Consider the following 20647-nt stretch of genomic DNA (forward strand, 5'->3'; position numbering starts at 1 on the left):
TTTGGAATATTAACCGGTGGTTGTAATGCATAGGCCATAACTTGTGCATGTCCCATAAAATCTGCATCAATTAACCCAGGTAAAACAACTACTCCTTGCCTTCCTGTTGAAGATCTCCCTAATAAAAGTCCTCCAACTGGAGAATTCACGTTAGACAAAGGTCCTTTTACCTCAGTTGGAATTAAAGTCACTTCTTTATTATTCAAAGTTACATCTACTGTGGTTGTCACGTCCACCCCGAGGCTTCCCCGGGTGGGTGGGATGCGCTGGTATAAGAGACCACATTTCTCATCTGCTTTGGTAGGGCCTGTACTTGTGTCTTCGCGTGTAGACCCGACGCGCTGCGCTGCATGTTTCCTGACCTGTTATATCTACAAACAGCAGTAGCATGTGTATCTAAGTTACATTTGTGACACCAAACAGTCTTTGAACAAGTACGCCTCGTGTCCAGATTCACCACATCGATAACAAATACCAAATCCTGATTTACCATTGTTCCCCCTTCGATGTCCACCTATATGATTTGTTAAGGCTGCTGCGATTATATGCCCTTGCTCCCTCAACGCAGCAGTAAAGGCAGCCTCTTGGTTATTTTGTTCAGCTCGAGTAGCTCTAATCAACATTTCATCTATGGGACTTCCTTGGGGTAGTGCTGCTAAGATCTCCCTTGTTCTTGGGTTAGCACCTTCAAAGGCGAGGGTGCAGAACAAATGTTCCTGCAGGTCCAAAGGTAAATCAGAATTGTCCTTAATGCTGCAGACAAACGGTCTACAAATTGTCCATAGGGCTCCGTTGTCCCCTGATGAACAGTGGTATAGGAAGCAGGTTTCTTCTTGTCTGGCACAGACAAAAGGGCTCAATGTGCTTAAGTCTGAGCAAGTTGATGCATTTGTATAGGATACTGCAATTGAACCTGCGTAGTAAAGTCCCTGCCCAGTTAACATATCTGCCTGTATACCATAAAGCGGATCTCCTATATCTGGATCTTGATGTCTATTTGCTTCCTCTACGGCTAGTCTCTTCCACTCCCTCTCAAACATTAAATATTGAGAAGGAGTCAATAACAGGGAAGCAAGTCCAGCATAATCAGCAGGTGAAAGAACGTCTGCTGTGAAAATAAACTGGATGATCTGTCGTGCAGCCTCTGAACGCGGGCCATGAGTAGTGACCGTTTGCTTTGCTTGTTGCAATATTTTCCAATCATGCAGCTCCCATTGTGCACCAAGGTTATTAACCAGTACTGGACAAGCTAACGAACTGGTCACCTGCCAATCACCCTCCAAAACAGCATCACGAATAACACCAGACCAACGCTGTAGAATTGGATCTTTTCTCGAGTTCAGCATCGGTGGGGTAGTTGGGCTAACTGGAGGAATTACAGGTATTGAAGCAGTAGGCAGGTTCATTTTAACTCGCTTTTCCAGGTTTCTTAATTTATCTATTACCTCCTGTAAGGATTTCTCTGTATTGTTATCACAAGGCTTCTCCCCGCCTTCTTCCTCAAATTCGTCCGATGATGTTTCAGGAAGAGGAGGGTATGTCATCGGACGGCGCTTTTGCCCCCCCTGATGTGACCTAGGAGCTGTCACCACCCTCCGTTTTGGTCTTGCTCCACCCACAGCTCCGATTGGTGCAGCAGGACTCGCTGCCCCGCCCTCCTGGGGGGGCTCGGCAGCCTCTTCCGGGTTCGGCTCAGTTACCGCAGGCTCCCGAGGAGGAACTCCCGGTCTGTGCGCTGTCTTATCTAAAAGCTCCGGCACCGTTGAACACGCAGGGGCGGACATACCCTTCATAGGACGAGTACGCCCAACTCCGAAAAGTGTAGCCAAGAGAGAAGGCTTAGGTGAATCACCCTTCTGCTCCACCGGCTTTTCTACACATCTCTCCCCAGCGCTTCTATGGCCTACTTTTATAAGCCGCTACTTTTTTTTCCACCTTCATAATTTCCAGAGTGTTAACTATCGACTGCCACATAGCTCCTAACACTTTAGCTTCTTTTCCTTCTTTGCCTCCCTCGATCGTAGTATCCCAGAGGCAATTTCCCACTTCTCTCCATTCCGCAATACTAAACAATAACGCGGGCTCGGGGATCTTATTCTTTTTTGTGACCAGCGAACTAAGGTCTCCACTTCTGTCTCTTTAACGCCCTCCCCTCTCCCAAGGAGGATGCCAGTTAACAGTTTAATTGCCGCGTCTAATTCCATCGCGGTCTTCTCAGAGCTCCCCCCTCTCACAGAAAGGATATCAGCAGAGAGCCCTGCCGCACTTGTTGTGGTCTTCCGTAGTGCCCCCCCCCCTCACAGAGAGGAAATCAGAGGGGAGCCCCGCTGCAATTTACTCTACGCGGTCTTCCTTAGTGCCTCCCCCCCTCTCATAGAGAGGAACTTAGCGGAAAGCCCTGCTGCGATTTACTCTACGCGGTCTTACCACCAGCGGGGGTGTGATCTGCAGCTTCTACACCGAACTCTGGACTCCGCTTTTCACCTTCCAGGTTCCACCCGCCTCCGACCTCCAGCTCCCTAATCGGACAACTGCCCTTCGGGTCCGATGCACGGAGACTTCCGCATTTAAGCGAACAGCATTTAAGCTAAACCGCATTTAAGCGAATAAATGGTTCCCTGTTCGGGCGCCGGACGAAGAGGGTCCCCCGTGGAGCCTTGGCCAAGTCATGAAAATCACACCAATATGGCTACATGCCGTGCTCACTTTATTAAACAAACAGGTCATATTTATAACTTAAACCGACCCCTCACACAACTTTACACACAGGTGATTGGATAAAAGTCTCTAGGCCACGTGGGGGTCCGTGTTGCTGACTGGTGGGCATGCTGCAGGCGCCTGATCAGAGTGTGCCGCTGAGAGTGTGTTGATTCCGTGGTTCCCAGGGCTTGCTCTGCACCTGGCTTCTTGTTTGTGCATAGCTTGTTTTCCTTCTCCCACTGCTTGTTCCCAGGACAATTTAAAACTGCTCTGCAGCTTCAACTAACAGGCCTGGGTTGTCCAACCTGGACAATGGTAACATATGTCCTCGGTCCTTTAAAAATCCCTCAACAATTATCAGCTGGCCACCCCTGTAGACTTCACACTTCTTTCCTTCCTTAGTAGCACCGGTGTGAACAAGAGCCAGGGGAGCTCTTGGTGGCCTGCTAATTCCCATGATACAGAAAAGCGAGAAATCTGTCACCTCCCTGATAGTATCAGCCCAGCTCCCACTCCGCCAAGTGAGGAAACGGTAAGATTCGGGGTCGTGTACTGCAAGGGCTGCTGAGCCAGATGCAACAGAGGGATGCACAAAAGTAGAACAAGAAGGGAAGAGTGCCTAGGAGCAGGTGCCAGGGGAAGGTGGGAAGCTTTATGGACCATCCGTACCTTCTCCTCATAGATCTTCTTAACTCGAGCCACAGCCTGGGCTAGTTGCTCCTTTTCTCCGGTGAAGACTATCTCCGTCTTGTTGACACTGGGTGGAGGAATGTTGATGCGCGTCCCTGTGTCCTGCATGAGCTCCCTCACCAGCTTGTTGTAAGGGCCAGCAATGAAAGGGTGGTACACTTTCTCCACGTCCAGCCGCTCCACGGCATGCTTATCCTGGAAGAGCCCACAACAGACCTTGGTGGGAGCTGCCCTCTATATTACAGTCTCTGCCAGACACAGCTAAGTTCCCAGGGCTGTCCTGCTTGACACTCTGGCCCAAGCAACCTTCTCAGTTTGCGGCCTTGTAGATCTCCACCTCTTTCAATCTACAAATACGGTTGCTGCTGCTGCTCCTTATTTGCGATATTCACCTCTGTGATCTCCTGCCTTATCTCAGCTGGCACCTAAGACACTTCAACTATCAAATGCTTGTATTGACTTCAGAGATGAACAAAACGCAGCACAAGTGTGGTGATGCAAGAAACACTATGTCTGCGTGGCTGGGTTCGGACAAAATGGCCTTTATTGTTTATACAAATTATTTATATATCTTAGACAGTGCAGGTGTTAGACCCTGATACGTTTTTGTGTCCTTCTTGCTTGCTATTTGCTGTTGCTGTAGGTGCCCGTATGCTGCGGTTCTAAGTTCCGGTTCTTCACACCCTGTTTACATACCTGACAATTTGTGGCTGTCTTAAAGGTACACGGCTAAGTCTTTGAAGTCAACTAACTTGTCTGCAGACCCGCTGCAGACCCCAACAATTCCCCCTTTTTGTTTTTTGAACAGCTAGTACCAGGTTTGTCATGTTCTGCAGGGCCCTTGCAAACATGACGGCAACCAAGGCAATAGCAAACAAACAATACTGCCAATTGAGTGAATGGATGCCAAAAAGGCTGACATTTTCTCAGATTTTGTTAACATGTTGCTGCAATGGGTCGCCTAAAATCCATGCAGCACATACCATCAAAATCCTCACAGCCATGTCCTTGAGCCAACAGCAAAAAAACAATAGTTGCTCTGTTTTGTATATAGTGGTGGCAAATTTGACTCACATTCTTAAGTGCCTAACAAGCAAGGTGATTTAACTTTTTAATGCTTTCCCTGCTGTTACTTCGAATCAGAGAAGAAACACTGCAATACGTTCCCATCAGTTCCATAAATCAACTACATCATTACCACGCGTTGATTTATGCAGGTGTCATGGTCCCATCATAGCCTTTCACTACATTAGCATCTACATAAAGATAACTATCGACATTCAAAGTGCAAACAATATTGATTTCTTTTGGGTTAACATTATACAGAGGTAATCAATTATCGAAAATATCAAGACTTTCAGTAAGATTCTTCATTCCCTGCATACATTCACTTTTTTGCAACAATGTCTGCAAGTCAGGAAGGGCACATCAAACAAGGATTGGTTCAGTAAGGAGGCCACACATTAGTTGTTGGGTTGACTGGCGGCAGCAGCGCTCCCACGGTCCGGCACGCTAAGCTCAGGCCGCACACAGCGAGCAGGTATCCATTGTGGACCTTCATCTGTAGAAACACAAGCATCACCTCTCCCCCAAGTTAACAATCCATGCAGTCCTGACCAATGCCCGGTACGAGGGTCTTTCATGCGTACTAAGACACCTTCCTGCTTTTGCTGCTTGTTACCAATTGACATAAAATGTCGCACAATGGGAGGAGGCACCTCATGGTCGGCAGAGATTTCCAGAAAGTTCAAAACATAACATGCTTTCTCTAATTGTGCTTCTGGGGTCATTCCCTTCATTCCCCCTTTTTCTTTTTCAAGCTGGCATTTAAGAGTACCATTCATGCGTTCAACAATGGCTTGGCCCGTAGGGGAATGGGGAATTCCAAATTTGTGGGAGATACCCCATTGGGAAAGGAACTGACTGACAGGCCTGGAACTATAGGCAGGTCCACGGTCTTTTTTGATTTCAAGAGGGACACCGAGCACAGAAAAAGCACATTGCCAGTGCTGAATGACGTCACGACTGGTCTCACCTGTGTGGGCAGTAGCAATCATTGCAGTAGAATAGGTATCTATTGTGACATGGACATATTTTTGTCTGCCAAATTCATTGCAATGAGTTACATCTGTTTGCCAAAGTTGTAAAGCTTGAAGGCCTCTAGGATTAACTCCATAATTTGGCACAGGAGTAACATTTTGACAGTCTGGACAGGCTGCAACAATACTGCGTGCAGCAGCCTGAGAGACACCCTTTTGGCCAAACTGGTGATACAAGGATCGCCAATTCTGATGATAGAATTGGTGGGCTAACACAGCTTGCTGATGGACATCAGGATCAGGCACTGACAGAGCCACAGAAACTAGAGCATCAACTCTAGCATTGCCTTCAATTATAAAACCAGGTAGGGAAGTATGGCTATTAACATGCATAACATAATATGGAGAATGGCGTTTCCGAATCTCTTCCCAAACTAAAGTCAAAATTGCAAAAAGCTTGGGGTTGTTGACATGGCCAAGGACAGTCATATCTAGCTTGGGAAGGAGGGCTGCTACATATGCCGAATCAGTAACAAGATTAAGGGGGCCTGGAAAATACTGAAATGCCAAAGCCGCAGCCCTTAATTCTACAACTTGCAGGGATCCTTCCTAATATACAATTTGGGAATGCCATTGCCCATTTTTTTTCCAAGCAATTGCAGCTTTTCCCATTTTTCCAGATCCATCTGTAAATACTGTGTCACCTTCAACTGGTTGTCTTTGACTTAGTTGCCGTGGCTGCAAAGTTAGATTTACAGTCATTTTCAGAAGTGGATGAGGTGGGTGATGGTACTGAATTTGCCCTTGAAAACAGGCAAGAGCCACTTGAAGGGCAGCAGAATTTAACAGCGCCCATTCAACATAGTATTGTTATACGGGGATAATTACAGTTGCTGGATCAGCTCCAGTCAACTCTAAATATCTTTTTCGGATTTTTATGATCAAATCGGCAACAAGTTCATACCATTCAACAGCAGTTTTTCTTAGGCTGCAAAGGCAAAAACAACCATCCAAGTACATGCAGCGGATCTTCCCAGGCCTCGTTCCATTGGGCCAACATAGCATAAGGGGAAGATTGGTCCATTAAAATAAAACCACTTAAAGGAAGTGTGATATCTACACGCCACACATGTCGCGAAGAGATCAACTGTTCAACTTCATTCACAAGTGCTAAGGCTGCAGGCGTTAAATACCTTGGGGCTAAAAGATCTGTGTCTCCTTTTAAAAGTTGCAAAAGAGGTTGCATTTGTTCATTAGTAAGGCCTAAATAAGGCCGTAACCAATTTAGCATTCCTGCAAGTTTTTGGACATCATTCAAAGTCTTTATGTCCAGTTTCAATTTGATAGGTTGTGGAGACACAGTTCTTTTCAGCACATTCATGCCCAGATATTTCCAAGGCTCTTGTCTCTGAACTTTTTCAGGAGCTACAACCAATCCAAACTCTGCTAAGCTATGTCTGGCAACTTTTCCAACTACGTCCAGCAGTTCTGTTGATGGTGCTGCCAGCAGAATGTCATCCATGTAATGATAAAAGTAAACATCCTTGTATTTGTCTCTCACAGAGCTCGGGGCTTGGGCCACAAACCATTGACAAATGGTTGGTGAGTTTCTCATGCCCTGAGGCAGCACGGTCCAGTGGTACCGTTTTGTGGGCTCAGAGTTATTTCTAGATGGTACTGTAAAAGCAAACTTTTCTTTGTCTTTTGGATCTAAAGGAATGGTAAAAAAACAGTCTTTCAGATCAATAACTAAAATGTCCCAGTCCATTGGTATCACGGTGGCAGACAGCAATCCTGGCTGTAAGGCCCCCATAGGGGCCATCACTGCGTTGACTTTATGCAGGTCATGCAATAATCGCCATTTACCAGACTTCTTTTTTATCACAAATACAGAAGTGTTCCATGGGCTATGTGATTCTTCAATGTGGCCTGCGTCTAACTGTTCTGTAACTAATTCATGCAGGGCATACAGCTTTTCTTGGGGCAGGGGCCACTGATCTACCCATACTGGCTTGTCAGTTAACCAAGTGAGACCAAGGGGAGGCTGTTTCACTCCCTGCAGTACAGTGGCCCCAGTTAAAAATCCGTGGTGATACGAACTCCCCATTGTCCTGAACAATCTCGACCCCACAAAGTAAACGGTGCGGTGGCAACGTATGGGCAGACGGTGGCAGTCTGTCCTTCTTGCGTTTTGATCTGTATAGGTTTTACAGACAAGTAGCTATTAGTCACGCCCCCCAGACCTACAACTCCTGCTGCATTATTTACCAGAGGCCATTGAGGTGGCCAGTCTGTGCCCGATATGACAGTTACGTCTGCTCCGGTATCCAGAAGACCGCTCAATCTCACTTCTGCAGGAGTGCCTCCCGATAATGCCAAGGTGCAGGTCAGGTTGGGTTGTTGTGAAGATAGTTCTTGTGTCCAACACACGTGAGGTATTCCTGTGGAGCCGAATCCTTCATCACCCCGCCACCTAGGCTCTGTTCTGGGAACAAAACTCACAAAAGGCACAAGTTGAGCAAGGCGTGTATTTTTTGGAATTGTAACAGGAGGCACAGGTGTAGAAACTAAGGCACATATTTGACCTGTAAAGTCTGCATCAATAACACTGACATGTACTTGGATATTTTGTAAAGTAGTACTAGATCAACCTATTAGTAAGGCACTAAGGCCCTTACCTATTGGCCCCTGAGCATTCAAAGGGACCTGAAACACTCCATGGTTGGTTAGGGTTACTGATTCACTGGTGTATACATCCCTGCTGATCCCTGGGTCCTCCCTGATAATTGGTCACATAAGGCTGGCCGGTTGGTATAACAACCTGAGGTACTTGTGTCATCGCGCACCTCCTCGCACTCTTGTGAGCGTTTCCCTGGCATGGTAGAATAAATCCTTCTTTATCATAACAAGAATGACACTGTTTTGCAAAATGCCCTTTCCTTCCACAGCGGAAACAAGGAATCATCGCCGAGGACAGTTTAGGTCGTGGCGCTTGTTGTTTTTTGGAGGGGCAGTCCTGTTTATGATGTCCTAACTTACCACAAGAATAACATTTCATTTGCATAGCAGCCAGTACTGTTAGTTTGTGTTCCACGGTGACCACCTTGGCACAGGCTAATATCATTGCTTCTAAACTGGGTTCACCTGGTAATCCTTCTATTATTTTTTGACAATCAGCATTAGCATTATCTTTGGCTACTTGCCTTACTAGCATGTCATGCAGATGAGGGTCAAACACTTGAGAAGCAATAGCATGTTGCAAGTTTTCCACTAATGGCAAAAATGGTTCTTTTGGACCTTGCTTAATTGCTGTATAACGCTGTTTTGGCTCTGCTAATTGTGCAGTTTTCAATATGGCTTGCATGCCTACTTTTTTTACTTGATCTAATACTACGGTGGGCCACTGAGCCTGAGCTTGAGGATTGGCAATACTGCCCAAGACCCATCAACAGATCAGGCCCATGAGCAAACCGGGGATCATCTTGTGGAAGGTTCAAATTATGCAGTCCCTGCTGTTCTGCAGCTGTCCGCCACCTGGCGTGGAAAACGGCTAGTTGCACAGGTTGGAACATAATCTGTGCCAGCCGAAAAATATCAAAAGGAGTCAAAGCATCCATGGTTAGCAAACGCAGCAATTGCATTGTACGTGGCAAATTCACCCCATACTGAGAAACAGTCTTTTGCAAATCCTGTACTACTTTCCAAGCAAATGGTGTGTGAACGTGAGGATTACCAGCAGCCCCATCTCCCAATACAATAGGATATGCGTGCAGTGCATCGGTGGAAGGCGTAGGAAGATCAAGGAGTGGCCCGCCTATCTGTTCTACTAAACCCCAGTTCCCGTCTTTTAATGCCCCATCTCTTACAGCCTGCCAAAATCGCTGAGGGCCGCGCGTCATTACTGTACCACTGGAAACCGGATTTTTACCACCTCCAGCTTTTTCATTGCCTGTGACTGATAACGTTGGCGTAGGTGATCCCGAATCCGGGTTTTCGGCATTTCCATCCTGCGCAGGCAGGGGCGGAGCCGAGGGGGTGGGCGAGAGGGGCTGCGCCAAGGGCGCGGGCGGGGGGCCGGAGCCGAGGGGGGAAGGCGTGTGGGCTGGCACAAATGTTGGGGGGAGTCAGGGGGGCTGGGATCAGTCCACCGAGGCTTCTGCTTGCCGTCCTAGTCCTCGGAATCGGTATCAAGTATAAGTCGATGCAGTTGGAGAGATTTAGGGGATTCGGGGCATTGGGGAGTGGCGCCTGGTAAGGGACACAGACTCTCCCCCTCCCCCACCCCCTCATCCTCTTGTCTGTATTCTGGAGGGGGATACAGGGGAGGTTTGAACGATGTACCTTTATTCGCATTGTGCTGACTTTTTAAGCCCCAACTTGAGTCTTGCGGACTTTGCAAGCCCCCACTCGCATTTTGCTGATTTTTCAAGCCCCCATTTGCGTCTTGAGGATTCTTGAAGCCCCCTACAACATGTCTAAGCAGCCCCCAGGTAAGCAAAACCCCCGACACTTTTTTGTCCCCTTTTTCCAGAGCTTCTGACAGTGTTGTTATAAATTGAGACCACAACGGATCATAATCCAATTAAAATTTTATTAATTATAGCAAGTAGAATATGAGCAAAACCAGCGCTGGACGACAGGGGAGTCTGCGCTCCGCCAACTGCCGTCCTGAGCAGTTCAAACAGTCCCTTTTTATACATCTTTACTCCCGTGTTCATGAGGTAGTGGAGGTACTCTGCGCATGCTTCAGTTGTTGTTAGGGGGTCGTTTTCTGCCTCCTGGTGGTCGTTGAGGCCGAAGTAAGAAGTCTTCCTCCTTTGTCCCATAGTTGACCCCTCACTCATATGTCCTTATATGGGGTTGTTTGTCCTGTTTCTGTCGGTTCCTGGACATCTGGCGGTTATCTTATCTTGCACAAGCGGTATCTGGTTTAGTTGATTGCGGTTATCCTATCTTACACAAGCGGTGTCTGGTGGCTGTTTGCATAAGCGATTTCATATCTTTTGTTGCCTAACCTTTACATTGGGCTTAACATAAATCTTAATAAACAATACCCTAGTCCATAGTTTCTTACAGTGTTGATCCTAAATTGTCCCAGGTCCACACACTAAGAGCAGTCACAGGGGACACTTCCACTCCATGTGTTTTGGTCCACAATAACATATCTTTTAACCGGAGCCCATCTAAAGTAATTCCATGCTTCTCTAATACTAACTTCCACATTGATAGCACCATGGTATCTTTAGATAAGTTACTCCCCATGCTGTCCCTTGTGGCTCACCTTACCGGTGTCAAGTTCTCCTGGGATCTTGCAGCCGCTCACTGCTCTAGTCCACTTCACCAGGCTCCGCCTCCCCAGCAACCCGCTGGTCACAGTCTCAGGATCTGCTCCTGATACCCCTTACCGGGGTTAGATTGGCACAGTCTCAGAATCTCTTTTTGATACCCTTCTGGGATCATATAGGCACGTCGGGGTCACTAAAAGTGGTGACGCAAGTCGAGGCAGACTGAAAAGAAACACTATGTCTGCGTGGCTGGGTTCGGACAAAATGGCCTTTATTGTTTATACAAACTATTTATATATCTTAGACAGTGCAGGTGTCAGACCCTGATAGGTTTTTGTGTCCTTCTTCTTGCTCGCTATTTGCTGTTGCTGTAGGTGCCCGTATGCTGTGGTTCTAAGTTCCGGTTCTTCACACTCTGTTTACAGACCTGACAATCTGTGGCTGTCTTAAAGGTACACGGCTAAGTCTTTGAAGTCAACTAACCTGTCTGCAGACCCGCTGCAGACCCCAACAGATGGTGGTGTTTTTTCTTTCTTGAAACCATCATTACTGGTCTAATATATCTCCTGCAGGTCAGGCAGTGTCACTTCTGGTGTGGTCTGACTCATTTCTGGTGAGTTGGTAGGTAGGTTTGGAGGACTTGTGGTCCCTCCATGGAGAATGACTGCTAGAGGACTAAGAGGCAGATCTGTGGAGGGGTGAAAGGACTGCTGGCCCATAAGGAATGACTGTCAGAGGATTAAGTGTACTTTGAATTTACGTGGGCTTCCAAATTCATGGTTATTTCTCCTGCCTTGAGGAAGAGCCATGGGAAGTCACCAGCCATGCAAAAGAACAAGAGGTTTCCCAAGCCTATGTGGCTTTCTGGTTTTGCTTTGGAGTAAGAAAGTCTTGTCTCTACATGAGTACAACTAAAACGGTCAATTTTGCTCACCACAGAAATCAGGGAGCAGAATTTTTGTGCTGTGCCTCGCATGGCTGCCAGGGCATGGTGAGAAGCAGCAAGAGAATTCCTTCCTGGCACCTTCTCCAGGGGAGCCATGCTGCGCTTTCCCAAAATGTATTTTTTTGGCTCTGCATGAGCGCAAAAGGTTTTGGTCAATTTTTCACCACAGAAAGCAGGGAGCAGAACTTTTGTGCTGTGCGTCACATGTCTGCCAGGGCAGGTTGAGAAGCAGCAAGAGGATTTCTTCCTGGCACCTTCTCCAGGGGAATTTCCCAGTTCCCAAGAGACTCCTGGTGCCAGCTGCAAGGAGACTCCCAGCTAAAGAGTGGTCCTGTGTGATGTTGGGGTTGGAATTGGTGATGTCTCCTTTCCTTAGTCTTGTTAACGCTTTGCAATAACAATTTGGTGCTTTGCTCCTATTGCTCTTTTATCATATCACTCACAATAGCTACTACTGTTTCCTTTTATCATATTGCATGCTATTTTCTTTTATTATAATATACAAAACTACCTTTGATATATTTCATTATTTGATAGATTTGATAGATTTGATTATATTTGATGTGGAGTTCATCTTTGCTGGGTATCCAGTCAGTCAGCAAGACATCATTTGGTGTAGTTGGCAGTATACCCAGCAAAAATGTCTTTATTTAGGAAAAAAAAATGTTCCTCGACTTGCTATTGTCAGGTGGGAACCATTGCCTTATGGTGTTTGGGCCAGAGTGGTCTGGTGGTGCTGGGCAGTTGGGCCATGCCAGGGACAGAGGGACAGGGGCAGGGGAGGGGGCGGGGGAAGGGGTTTAGGGACGGATGGATGGGAGTCGATGAAGGATTTTAGGGATGGACCGGGGTGTGTGTGCGTGGGTATGTTGTGGGTATGGGGGTGTGTGTGTGGAGTGGTGTGTGCCCACCCTGCAGCTCCCATCGACTGGTTCCTCCTCACCAGCACCTGCTCAGCACCCCAGAGGGGCTTCCCGGAGAGCCGGGGAAGGGGCTGTCCTGCACCACCCCTCCAGACGGGGGCCACGCAGGCGGACCCCCGAGCCCCGCCGAGGGAGGGCAGCGCCGCTGGCTGCCCCCCTCCCACCGCGTCTCCTCACCTGCGCCCCGCGCCTCGCGCAGCCAGCGACCCCGACCACCGCTCCCACATACGCGCATGTCTGGCGGGAAGAGGCGGGCCCCTCGGCCTCGTGCCCAGCATAGGCTTCGCTGCAGGCCTACGAGAGGTAAAGCCGGTCCCGGGGCACCATCTTGGTGAAGAAGAGAGAAGTGCGTGACCTGCCAACACAGGTGTGGCCCCGCCCCCATGTGCCCTTTGTCAGTCGGTTGCTATGGGAACGAGTCGGGCTATTCCCATAGCAACTGGCTGACAAAGGGCACACAGGGGAGGGACCACCCGTATGTTGGGAGGTCACACACATCTCTCTTCTTGACCCAGATGGCAGCAGGCCCCTCGGCCTCGTGCCCAGCACAGGCTTTGCTGTGGGCCTACTAGAGTTAAAGCCGGGCCACCTGGTGGACCGGCCGCGCGGGTCGGGTAGCGGGGGTTGGGGGTATAGCCTCAGCTATAGCGGGAGGAGGGCGCGGGCCTGCCTCTGCAGCCGAGCGGGTTGTGCTGCCTCCAACAAGATAGTGGCAGCAGAGAGACGGGCTCCGCAAGCGGGATGTCCAGCGAGCACCCGACTCCGCTCTATGGTCTCGGCCTGTCCCGTTGGCGCGGTGTGGCCCACGTGCCGCCAGGGCGACCCTCCGCAGCGAGCGGGGGTGCGGGGGCTGCGCGGAGGGGCTCGGCCCACCGGCCTCCTGCACCCGCCCAACCTGCCGGCCTCCCCCGCCACTCCCCCACGCTGTGGCCGCCCCGCACTGCGCCGGTGACGGGGAGTGCTCCGGCGGCACCCAGGGCACGGACAAAAGCCCTGAGTCATGTCGCGCTTCCCCTTCCTGTGGTGTCTGCCTCGTGGGCCGGCGGGGGGAGGGCCGGGGCCGCCCCCGAGGGGACAGGGCTGTGGGGGGCGGTCACCCAGTCGCCTCCCCACCGCTCTTCAGCATGGTGGCAGGTCCCGCTCCGTGTCCCCAGGCCCGGCCCGCTGAGCGTGGCTTGGCGTGGCGGGGGGGCCTAGAGCCGAGGCTCTACTACGGGCCACTCTGGAGAGGGGCTTCTGCCTCCCGTGTGGCCTCTCGCCCTCAGTGGGATGGGGGGGGGGAATTCTGCCCCTTTACTCAATTGCGCTCTAGTCCCGTAGCGTGGCTTGATTGCAGCTTCAATAGCAGCCTGATCCAGCAATCGGGCAGGACAGACGAGGGCTGAGCGCCAGGCGCTGGTGATCCTTGGGCCCAGCCTGGCTATAGCTGAAGTGGCCTGGCCGTGAGAAACAGCACTTCCCATGCAGGCCTTCCCCAAGGAGCAGGGAAGTGTTCCGACTGGCACGGGTAATTCCTTCCGCTGACAGGGGAGAAGCAAGAGAGCGGCTTGTGCTGGGAATGTCAGGAATGGCAAGAGCAGTTTGCTCAGAACTGATGAGGTGAGCCAAGGTCCTTGAATTCACAGCTCTAGTTGAGAATTGGATTACAATTCATGACTCTGGGGCTGGGAAGTGGCAATTAGAAACACGCAGTCCCAAGGAGGTTGAAGGAGTCACTTCTTTCCCGATACTCTCGTCTAAGGACAGAGAACATTTTGCATACTGCTCGGTGCTATATTGCTTGATTGCTTTAGCGCGTGTTTTCTCTTTAGTGAGACGGGTGTAGCTTCTGCCCGATGATTTAGTCTCAGTTTTTCCTACTGTTGCTGCCCAAATGCTGCACAATAGTTCTGTTAGAAGACAATTTAACAGATGGTATAACAATTCCCCCCTCCCCCCAAATCAGACTGGAAGGTGGTGTTTCATGTATTGTTTCATAGGTGGATTGGATATCCCTTCCTCTGGTAGAGGAATATGAGGCAAGGCAGGAAAGGAAGCAGTAACAAAATGTGTAGCTGTGTGTCTGTTAAAGTTCTGTATCTCCAATCCTTTGCCTGTTCAGGTTTAAGCTGCTAGAGAAAAAGAATCCTCCTGTTTGTATGAGGATTTTCATGCAGCACGGCCCAAATCATAGACAGGGCCACCCACGTCCTCAAGCCACAAAAAAACCCCAACCTTTTCCTTCCAAAAAAGTCCACAGTAGTGTAGTTTTTCACAGATCAGAATGACAGGCAGAGGAAAAGCTCTCTGCTAGATGTGGAGGTAACAATATCTGGAGGCCTGTAAATGCAGTCTGGAAGAGGCAGTGTAACCACCTAGCCTGAGCTTTGCCATCGTGGCAAGATACTGTAAGCCTAGATCATTCTCAAAAGACAATTTTTCTGAGTGGCTTCTAAGAAGCAGTTCAAGATTGCTCTGTGTTTGTCTGATAGAAATTGTTCTGGTATTTCACTCCTAAGAGTGTGACACATACCCCTGTCTCCTCCTTTGTTGCAAGTTAAGTGATTTCTTGCTGTCACCTTTTCTTCCTCTCCCCTAATTCTGCCTGAAAAGGTGAAAAAATTTCGGCACTACTTCTTCTGTATTAAAGGCTATTATGTTCCCTGCTCTTTCATTGGTCTTGCTTAGCTAGACCGGGATGATCAGGGAAGAGATTTCCCCTTGGTCTGGAATTGGATCATAACGTTCTCATTCTGTTGTGTAGCGTAATGCTAACAATAGTAACTTTTTCTTTGGTAGGATAAGGGCAGTTGTTCTCGGTCAGGTAGCTAGTCTTTTTTTTCCAATGCACGTTAAGCTGCTTCTGAAGACGGTACGGCCTATTAGAAGAGAGATCTGTAACCCTGGATTTTACAGCTGTTATCATAGTGGAGAGCCATCCCAGATAAGCCCCCCTGTGCGGTTTACACCTTGTCAAAGAAAATCAGGATGTGTTATTGGTTACGGTATTTCAGCTGATACTGCCTTTCCCAAAACGTACTCTTCCCTTTGCATATAGAAGCATGTTAAGCTGATACAAGTGCACTTAGGATTGTGCTGCTGCGGGGATTCAGATCATTCACCCAGGCCGCTACCAGTCAGGTGGTTAGAGCAGCAGCAGCTGCACTGAGACCAGTCTAACATGTTCAAACTGAATGCGAGCGTATGGTTGAAAAGGTTCATTCACCATGGCTGGGAGGGTATCTGACAATTTGATCTGTGGGTTTCTGCAAAATACCAGCTTCATGTGAAAGCATTGTTTCTCTTAAAAAAAAAAAAAAAAGAAAAAAAAAAGTACTCGATGATGGTTCAAATTTGTTTTGTGTTCAAGAATTCTACAGAAGGAAATCCTCAGGCCTATACTGTGCAGAGCTTATAAAATGAACCTTACAGCAAAAGAGCAAGACTGGCAAGTGTCCTCATGGCTGTTTTGAAGCTGACAAGCAGTAAAGGCAGGATCTGGAAACTGCCTTTGCACTTCCCTTGCGGCCAGAAAGAGAGAAGTTGCAGATCAGTTGGTCTCATCCTTAGCAGGAGTGGGCACCCAGGCATGGCCTGAGAAGACACTGTAACAAGAAATACAAGCCTTTTAGCCCCTGTGGATCAAGCACAAGAGCAGCCTTCTTTCTGCAGCATTACCCTTAGGGAAATGCTGTGACAACCTTGACAAAGACAAAGACATGCACTGCTGCAGAAAGTCCAGGGCTTTTCTGAAGTGGGCCGGGAAAGGCATGTTCACCCAGCATGTAAGGAGTCTCACTTGTCCAAGAGCATGTCACTGAGAGGCCCAGAGCCTGTAAAACTTTTGCAACATGGGTCTGTGCAAGAAGTAGGGAGGTGTTCTTTGTATTAAAATATGAAAACAGATAAAGAGACAGGAAAGTAAAACCCAGCTGCAGGATTAGGCCTCTGTTCCTAATGATCCTAACCTTGAAAGAAGAAACTGTAGCGTAGTGGGCTTTGCAGGTAGTTTTTTGTTTGGCTGATTGTTTTTCTGGGGGTTTGGTCTAGAAGCAGTTCCAGCAGAGTCTGCTACCAGGAGGCTGTGGTATTTACTGTGGGCTGTGAGACTGTATGTGGAGCGGAAGGGAAGGTCACGCTCGGTAGAGCCTGTTGTGGGAGGGATTGCAGAGGAGCTGGAGACACCAGGAGCTGCTCTCTGGGCCCCAGGTGCTCATGCTCGGTTGGTAATTAAGGCGTAAGTTTTTCAGGAAGAGGCAGCATCCTGGGCCCTTTTTTGTTTTCTCTCCAGGGTTCCACAAGAGTCTTGCACTGCCTATGTGTACCTTGGGAGACTGGTTTTAAAATTGCACGCCATTAATACTTGATAGATTAATGAGAGTATGCTTTAACAACTTGGGGTGTCCCCCTTTCCAAGAGCCTTCTTAGGTTGCACATCCTCTGCCTTCTTAACGAGGAGCTCTGGTTTTGATGCCCACTGTGCTATGAGGAAAAATCCCCCCTGAGTTTCTGTGTGGTTCAGCAAGAGAACAGGGCAGCAGACTGGCACTGTAGGTGCTTTTCAAGAGGCCGGCTGGAAAAGTGCTCAGTTAAACACATCATTTGCCTTCCTGGAGTGACTTGTGAGCATCTTGAATGGTGCTGGTAATAGTGTTGCCTCCTCTGTCTCTTCCAGTGGCATACCCGGATTGTGTGTGTGTGTGGGAAGTCGATGATGAGCTCGGTGGCAGTTTTGACCCAGGAGAGCTTTGCCGAACACCGCAGTGGCTTGACGCAGCAGCAGGTGAAAGGTGAGAAGACACAGCTGAGTTCCTGTGATGTGCCTCTAAATAGAGACTGCGCAGGCAAGGTTCCTTGCTGTTAGCCAAGCTCGCTCCATGCCTCCGGCTCCCCCTAAGTGGCCAGGCATGGCGTTCGCCATTCCTAGGCTGGCGGCCTGCCAGACTCTGGCTTTCCACCAACAGGAGCACATCGGTGGTGCTGCACAGTGCAGGGCCAGGCGGAGGCAAGCCTCAGATCTTCACAGAGCTCTGGCTAGCAACGCTGTCAGCCGTGGGGCAGGGCATGTGCAAGCATGGGTCATTGGGCTGCAAGAGAGCCTCGTGGGATCAGTGTGCTGGATTGTCACTTCCTCCTTTGCTCAGCCAGGTGCTGGGGAAAGTCAGTATAACCGTATTGACTGACTCACTGGTGGGTCTCGGCACCCATTGTCCAGCTGCGAGCTGGCCCGCTTGGCACAGCCCAGTGCACAGCTGAGTCGAACATAAACTACAGACTTTCCCTGGACTCTGCCCCAACTAGAGTGCTTCTGCTTCTCTCTGCCTTCTTCCTGGGCATGTGTCTGTCTTGTCCCCTTCTGACCTACAGCCTTGCTGTGTTCCTTTGATTTCTTTCTGCTTGGCCTGTTGTCCCCTGATGAAGCTCCTCTCAGCAAAGTTGGCGATAATGTGCTTGTTTGCTGCCACCATTCACTGGCACGTTTGCTTCCTGCATCCATAGTGCCAGCTCAGACAAGGCTGGTTGTTCGTGGCACCCACTGCAGTCTGTGCTGTGCTGAGCTCAGCTGTGCTCCAGACTCGGCTGCTCCACAAGCATAACTGTAGCAGGATGAATAGTAGTGCACAAGTCCTTTGTTGTCCCTTGTTAATGATGCCTAAATAGAGTTGCACTGCCTATGAATAGGGGCTTTTCTGTGGGGAGAGCATCTCATTTGCCTTGTTTGCTTCACCCCAGTAACAGCTTTAAACTCTGAAGAAAAGGATCCTCCAACCTACGAGGAAGCCTTCCCTCTGCTCCCTGAGAAAGCCCCATGTTTGGAAGCTGCCCGGGAACCTGCTGGGCCCTGGAGCAAAATCTGACCAATAAAGGCTTCTGTCATCACTCAGGTTGGTGGGAGTGGGTGTCTTATCTCCCTCCTTTTCATCCCTCCAAAAAGTAGGTGAAGTGAAGCTTTCCCTGGAGTATGAAATCCCTTAGTGTGTCAGAGTAACTGCCTCTTTGCTGTACTTTGCCCTGGGGCACAAGGAAGACTGCAGCTGAGTGCTAGGATGGCTCTGGAGGCGGAGGGATGTGTTGAAAAACTGTCCAGCAAAAGCTCTGCATCCCTGTTGCACAGATAACTGGAACAGGCCTGAAGGGAGGATTGCAGAATTCAAGGAGTGAGTGCTAATCCATTAAAGTAAGGCACTCAGTTTGGGACAGACTACCTGCTGTGGTGCCCTCGTACTGCAGCTAGTGTCTCCACTGGAAAGGCTGATGGGTCGCCTAAATCTGGGAACTTAGTACGCCAGTGAAGTCCTCCTGTATGGCAGTAAGAGAGGGAGACACTGACAATCAAAAGCACACTGACACCTTGCTGTGCCCTGCTTTTGTCTGTCCCGTGGCTGAGCAGGTGTTCCATGTGCCACTGGAGGAGAGGAAATACAAGGACATGAATCAGTTTGGAGAAGGCGAGCAGGCCAAGATCTGCCTTGACATCATGCGGAAGACGGGAGCTCACCTGGAGCTGTCTCTCGCAAAGGACCAGGGCCTTTCGATCGTGGTCTCTGGCAAGCCGGAAGCAGTCACGAAGGCTCGGAAGCAGATTGTCGCTCGACTGCAGACTCAGGTGAGGGCATCTAATTGTTTCTGCCTTCATCTTTGCTCTTCCCCAAGAATGGCAAATGCTTTGAGACCCTTGGGCACATGTAAGCCAAAGAGGTATGTTGTTACATGACTAATTCAGCTTTGCCATATATTTTCAAAGCACCCAACTGGCAATTTGGAATGGAAATGAGGCTTAAAATAGGGTTCCAAGGTAATTACAGGCTGTGGTGTTGCATGAAGCATGGAGTCTGCAATCTCTGGAACACTTGAATTGCAACCAGTGACTTTGTGCTGAGGTGCTGGTGCTGGAGGGGGTGCAGGAGCCTCACACACAAAGCTAGTAGTGTGTGAGAATGGGACTGTGCTTTTTCTGAAGTCCTTCAGAGGAGAATGTGGAAGGCTGGGAGAAGGAAAAGTAGAGAAAAGGAAGTCCTGCCAAAAGCCAAAAGCTTCGGGTCAGGGTTCTGCCTTGTGTAACTCAAGGCACACTGGTAAGGAGCCACAACCCTCTTGTTTCGGTTGCTTCAGTCCTCTAGGTTTTGATCTCTTACCTTAAGGTTCTTGAGCTCATAGTCAAGGTGGTAGCTCTTGTTAGGATGTATCGCAGCCAGGTGTTGCAGTGTGTTTTAAAGTATAATGCCAAAGGTAGGTAATGCGATGTTAATACCATGTCTGCTTAGTGCTGTTCAGCCCCTGTGTCATACCCTGCCAGAGGAAAGAGAAAGGAACAAAACCCTACATCCACAATGTGCATCTGAAAAAACAGTTCAGGTCGTACCGCCACAGATCCGTGAGCCACTGTTCTCAAATATACCTCCTACTGCCCCAGCCCCAGGTCTGGAAAGTGTGTCTGTATTCCAGCTTCTCTTAGGCTTGGCTGGCTCCAGTACAGGAAGACAGAGCTGAAAAGTCACACCGAGTGATCTTTTTTTCATCTTTTATTTTTCCATTATAGCTTGAATTTTCATTGTCTGATTGCTGTTAGTGGTTACATAATCACAGGGATCAAGAGCACGATAGCAGTCATCAGCTACCAGACCTGTAAAAACTCAGTGAGAAGGGAAGAAGTCAGGAAGCCCTTTTATAGACCAGCCCTTTAATGGTAGATTGAGAGAAGCTCACAGAAGGACCCCTTTTCCATGTGGGGCCTTCTAGAAGCAGTCCCAGGAGCAGCATGTGCTACACTTGAAGACACCTTAGCACTTAAGTAGCGGTAAGCATCTGCTAGCTGCCTGCCTCTTGCAGTAGGTTTCTGGTGTTGAATTTCTCTTTCCTAGGAGTCATACTGTATGTCTTGTTCTCTGTAGCCTTGGCAGCAGATGTCAGAGTTCAGATAACTCCAGCTGGAGACAGTTGTTGTCTGGTGTACTAATGCAGTGTCTTACACTGGAGGAGAGGCACCTCCTCGTCTGTGTCTGAAGGCCTTTGCTAATTCAGAGTACTGCTCCTGCGCAAACAGAAGGGTTTTGAGGGAAAGGTGGGGTTTATACTCCTGGCATA

General features: G+C 49.0%; 1 protein-coding gene across 3 annotated transcripts in view; it reads left to right on the plus strand.

Moving 5' to 3' along the window:
• LOC130141888 (paired box protein Pax-5-like) overlaps nucleotides 1–20647 on the plus strand; it is a 151708-nt gene that overhangs the window by 130758 nt on the left and 303 nt on the right. For all 3 annotated transcript variants that reach the window (XM_056323178.1, XM_056323181.1, XM_056323180.1), the window contains 3 exons: nucleotides 17238–17352; nucleotides 18296–18447; nucleotides 18954–19169. In XM_056323178.1, the coding sequence (XP_056179153.1) occupies nucleotides 17238–17352; nucleotides 18296–18314 (134 nt within the window). In that variant the 3' untranslated portion in view covers nucleotides 18315–18447; nucleotides 18954–19169. The remainder of the gene's footprint in view (nucleotides 1–17237; nucleotides 17353–18295; nucleotides 18448–18953; nucleotides 19170–20647) is intronic.

Source organism: Falco biarmicus, chromosome W, assembly GCF_023638135.1.
Source record: "Falco biarmicus isolate bFalBia1 chromosome W, bFalBia1.pri, whole genome shotgun sequence".
Taxonomy (NCBI): Eukaryota; Metazoa; Chordata; class Aves; order Falconiformes; family Falconidae; genus Falco; species Falco biarmicus.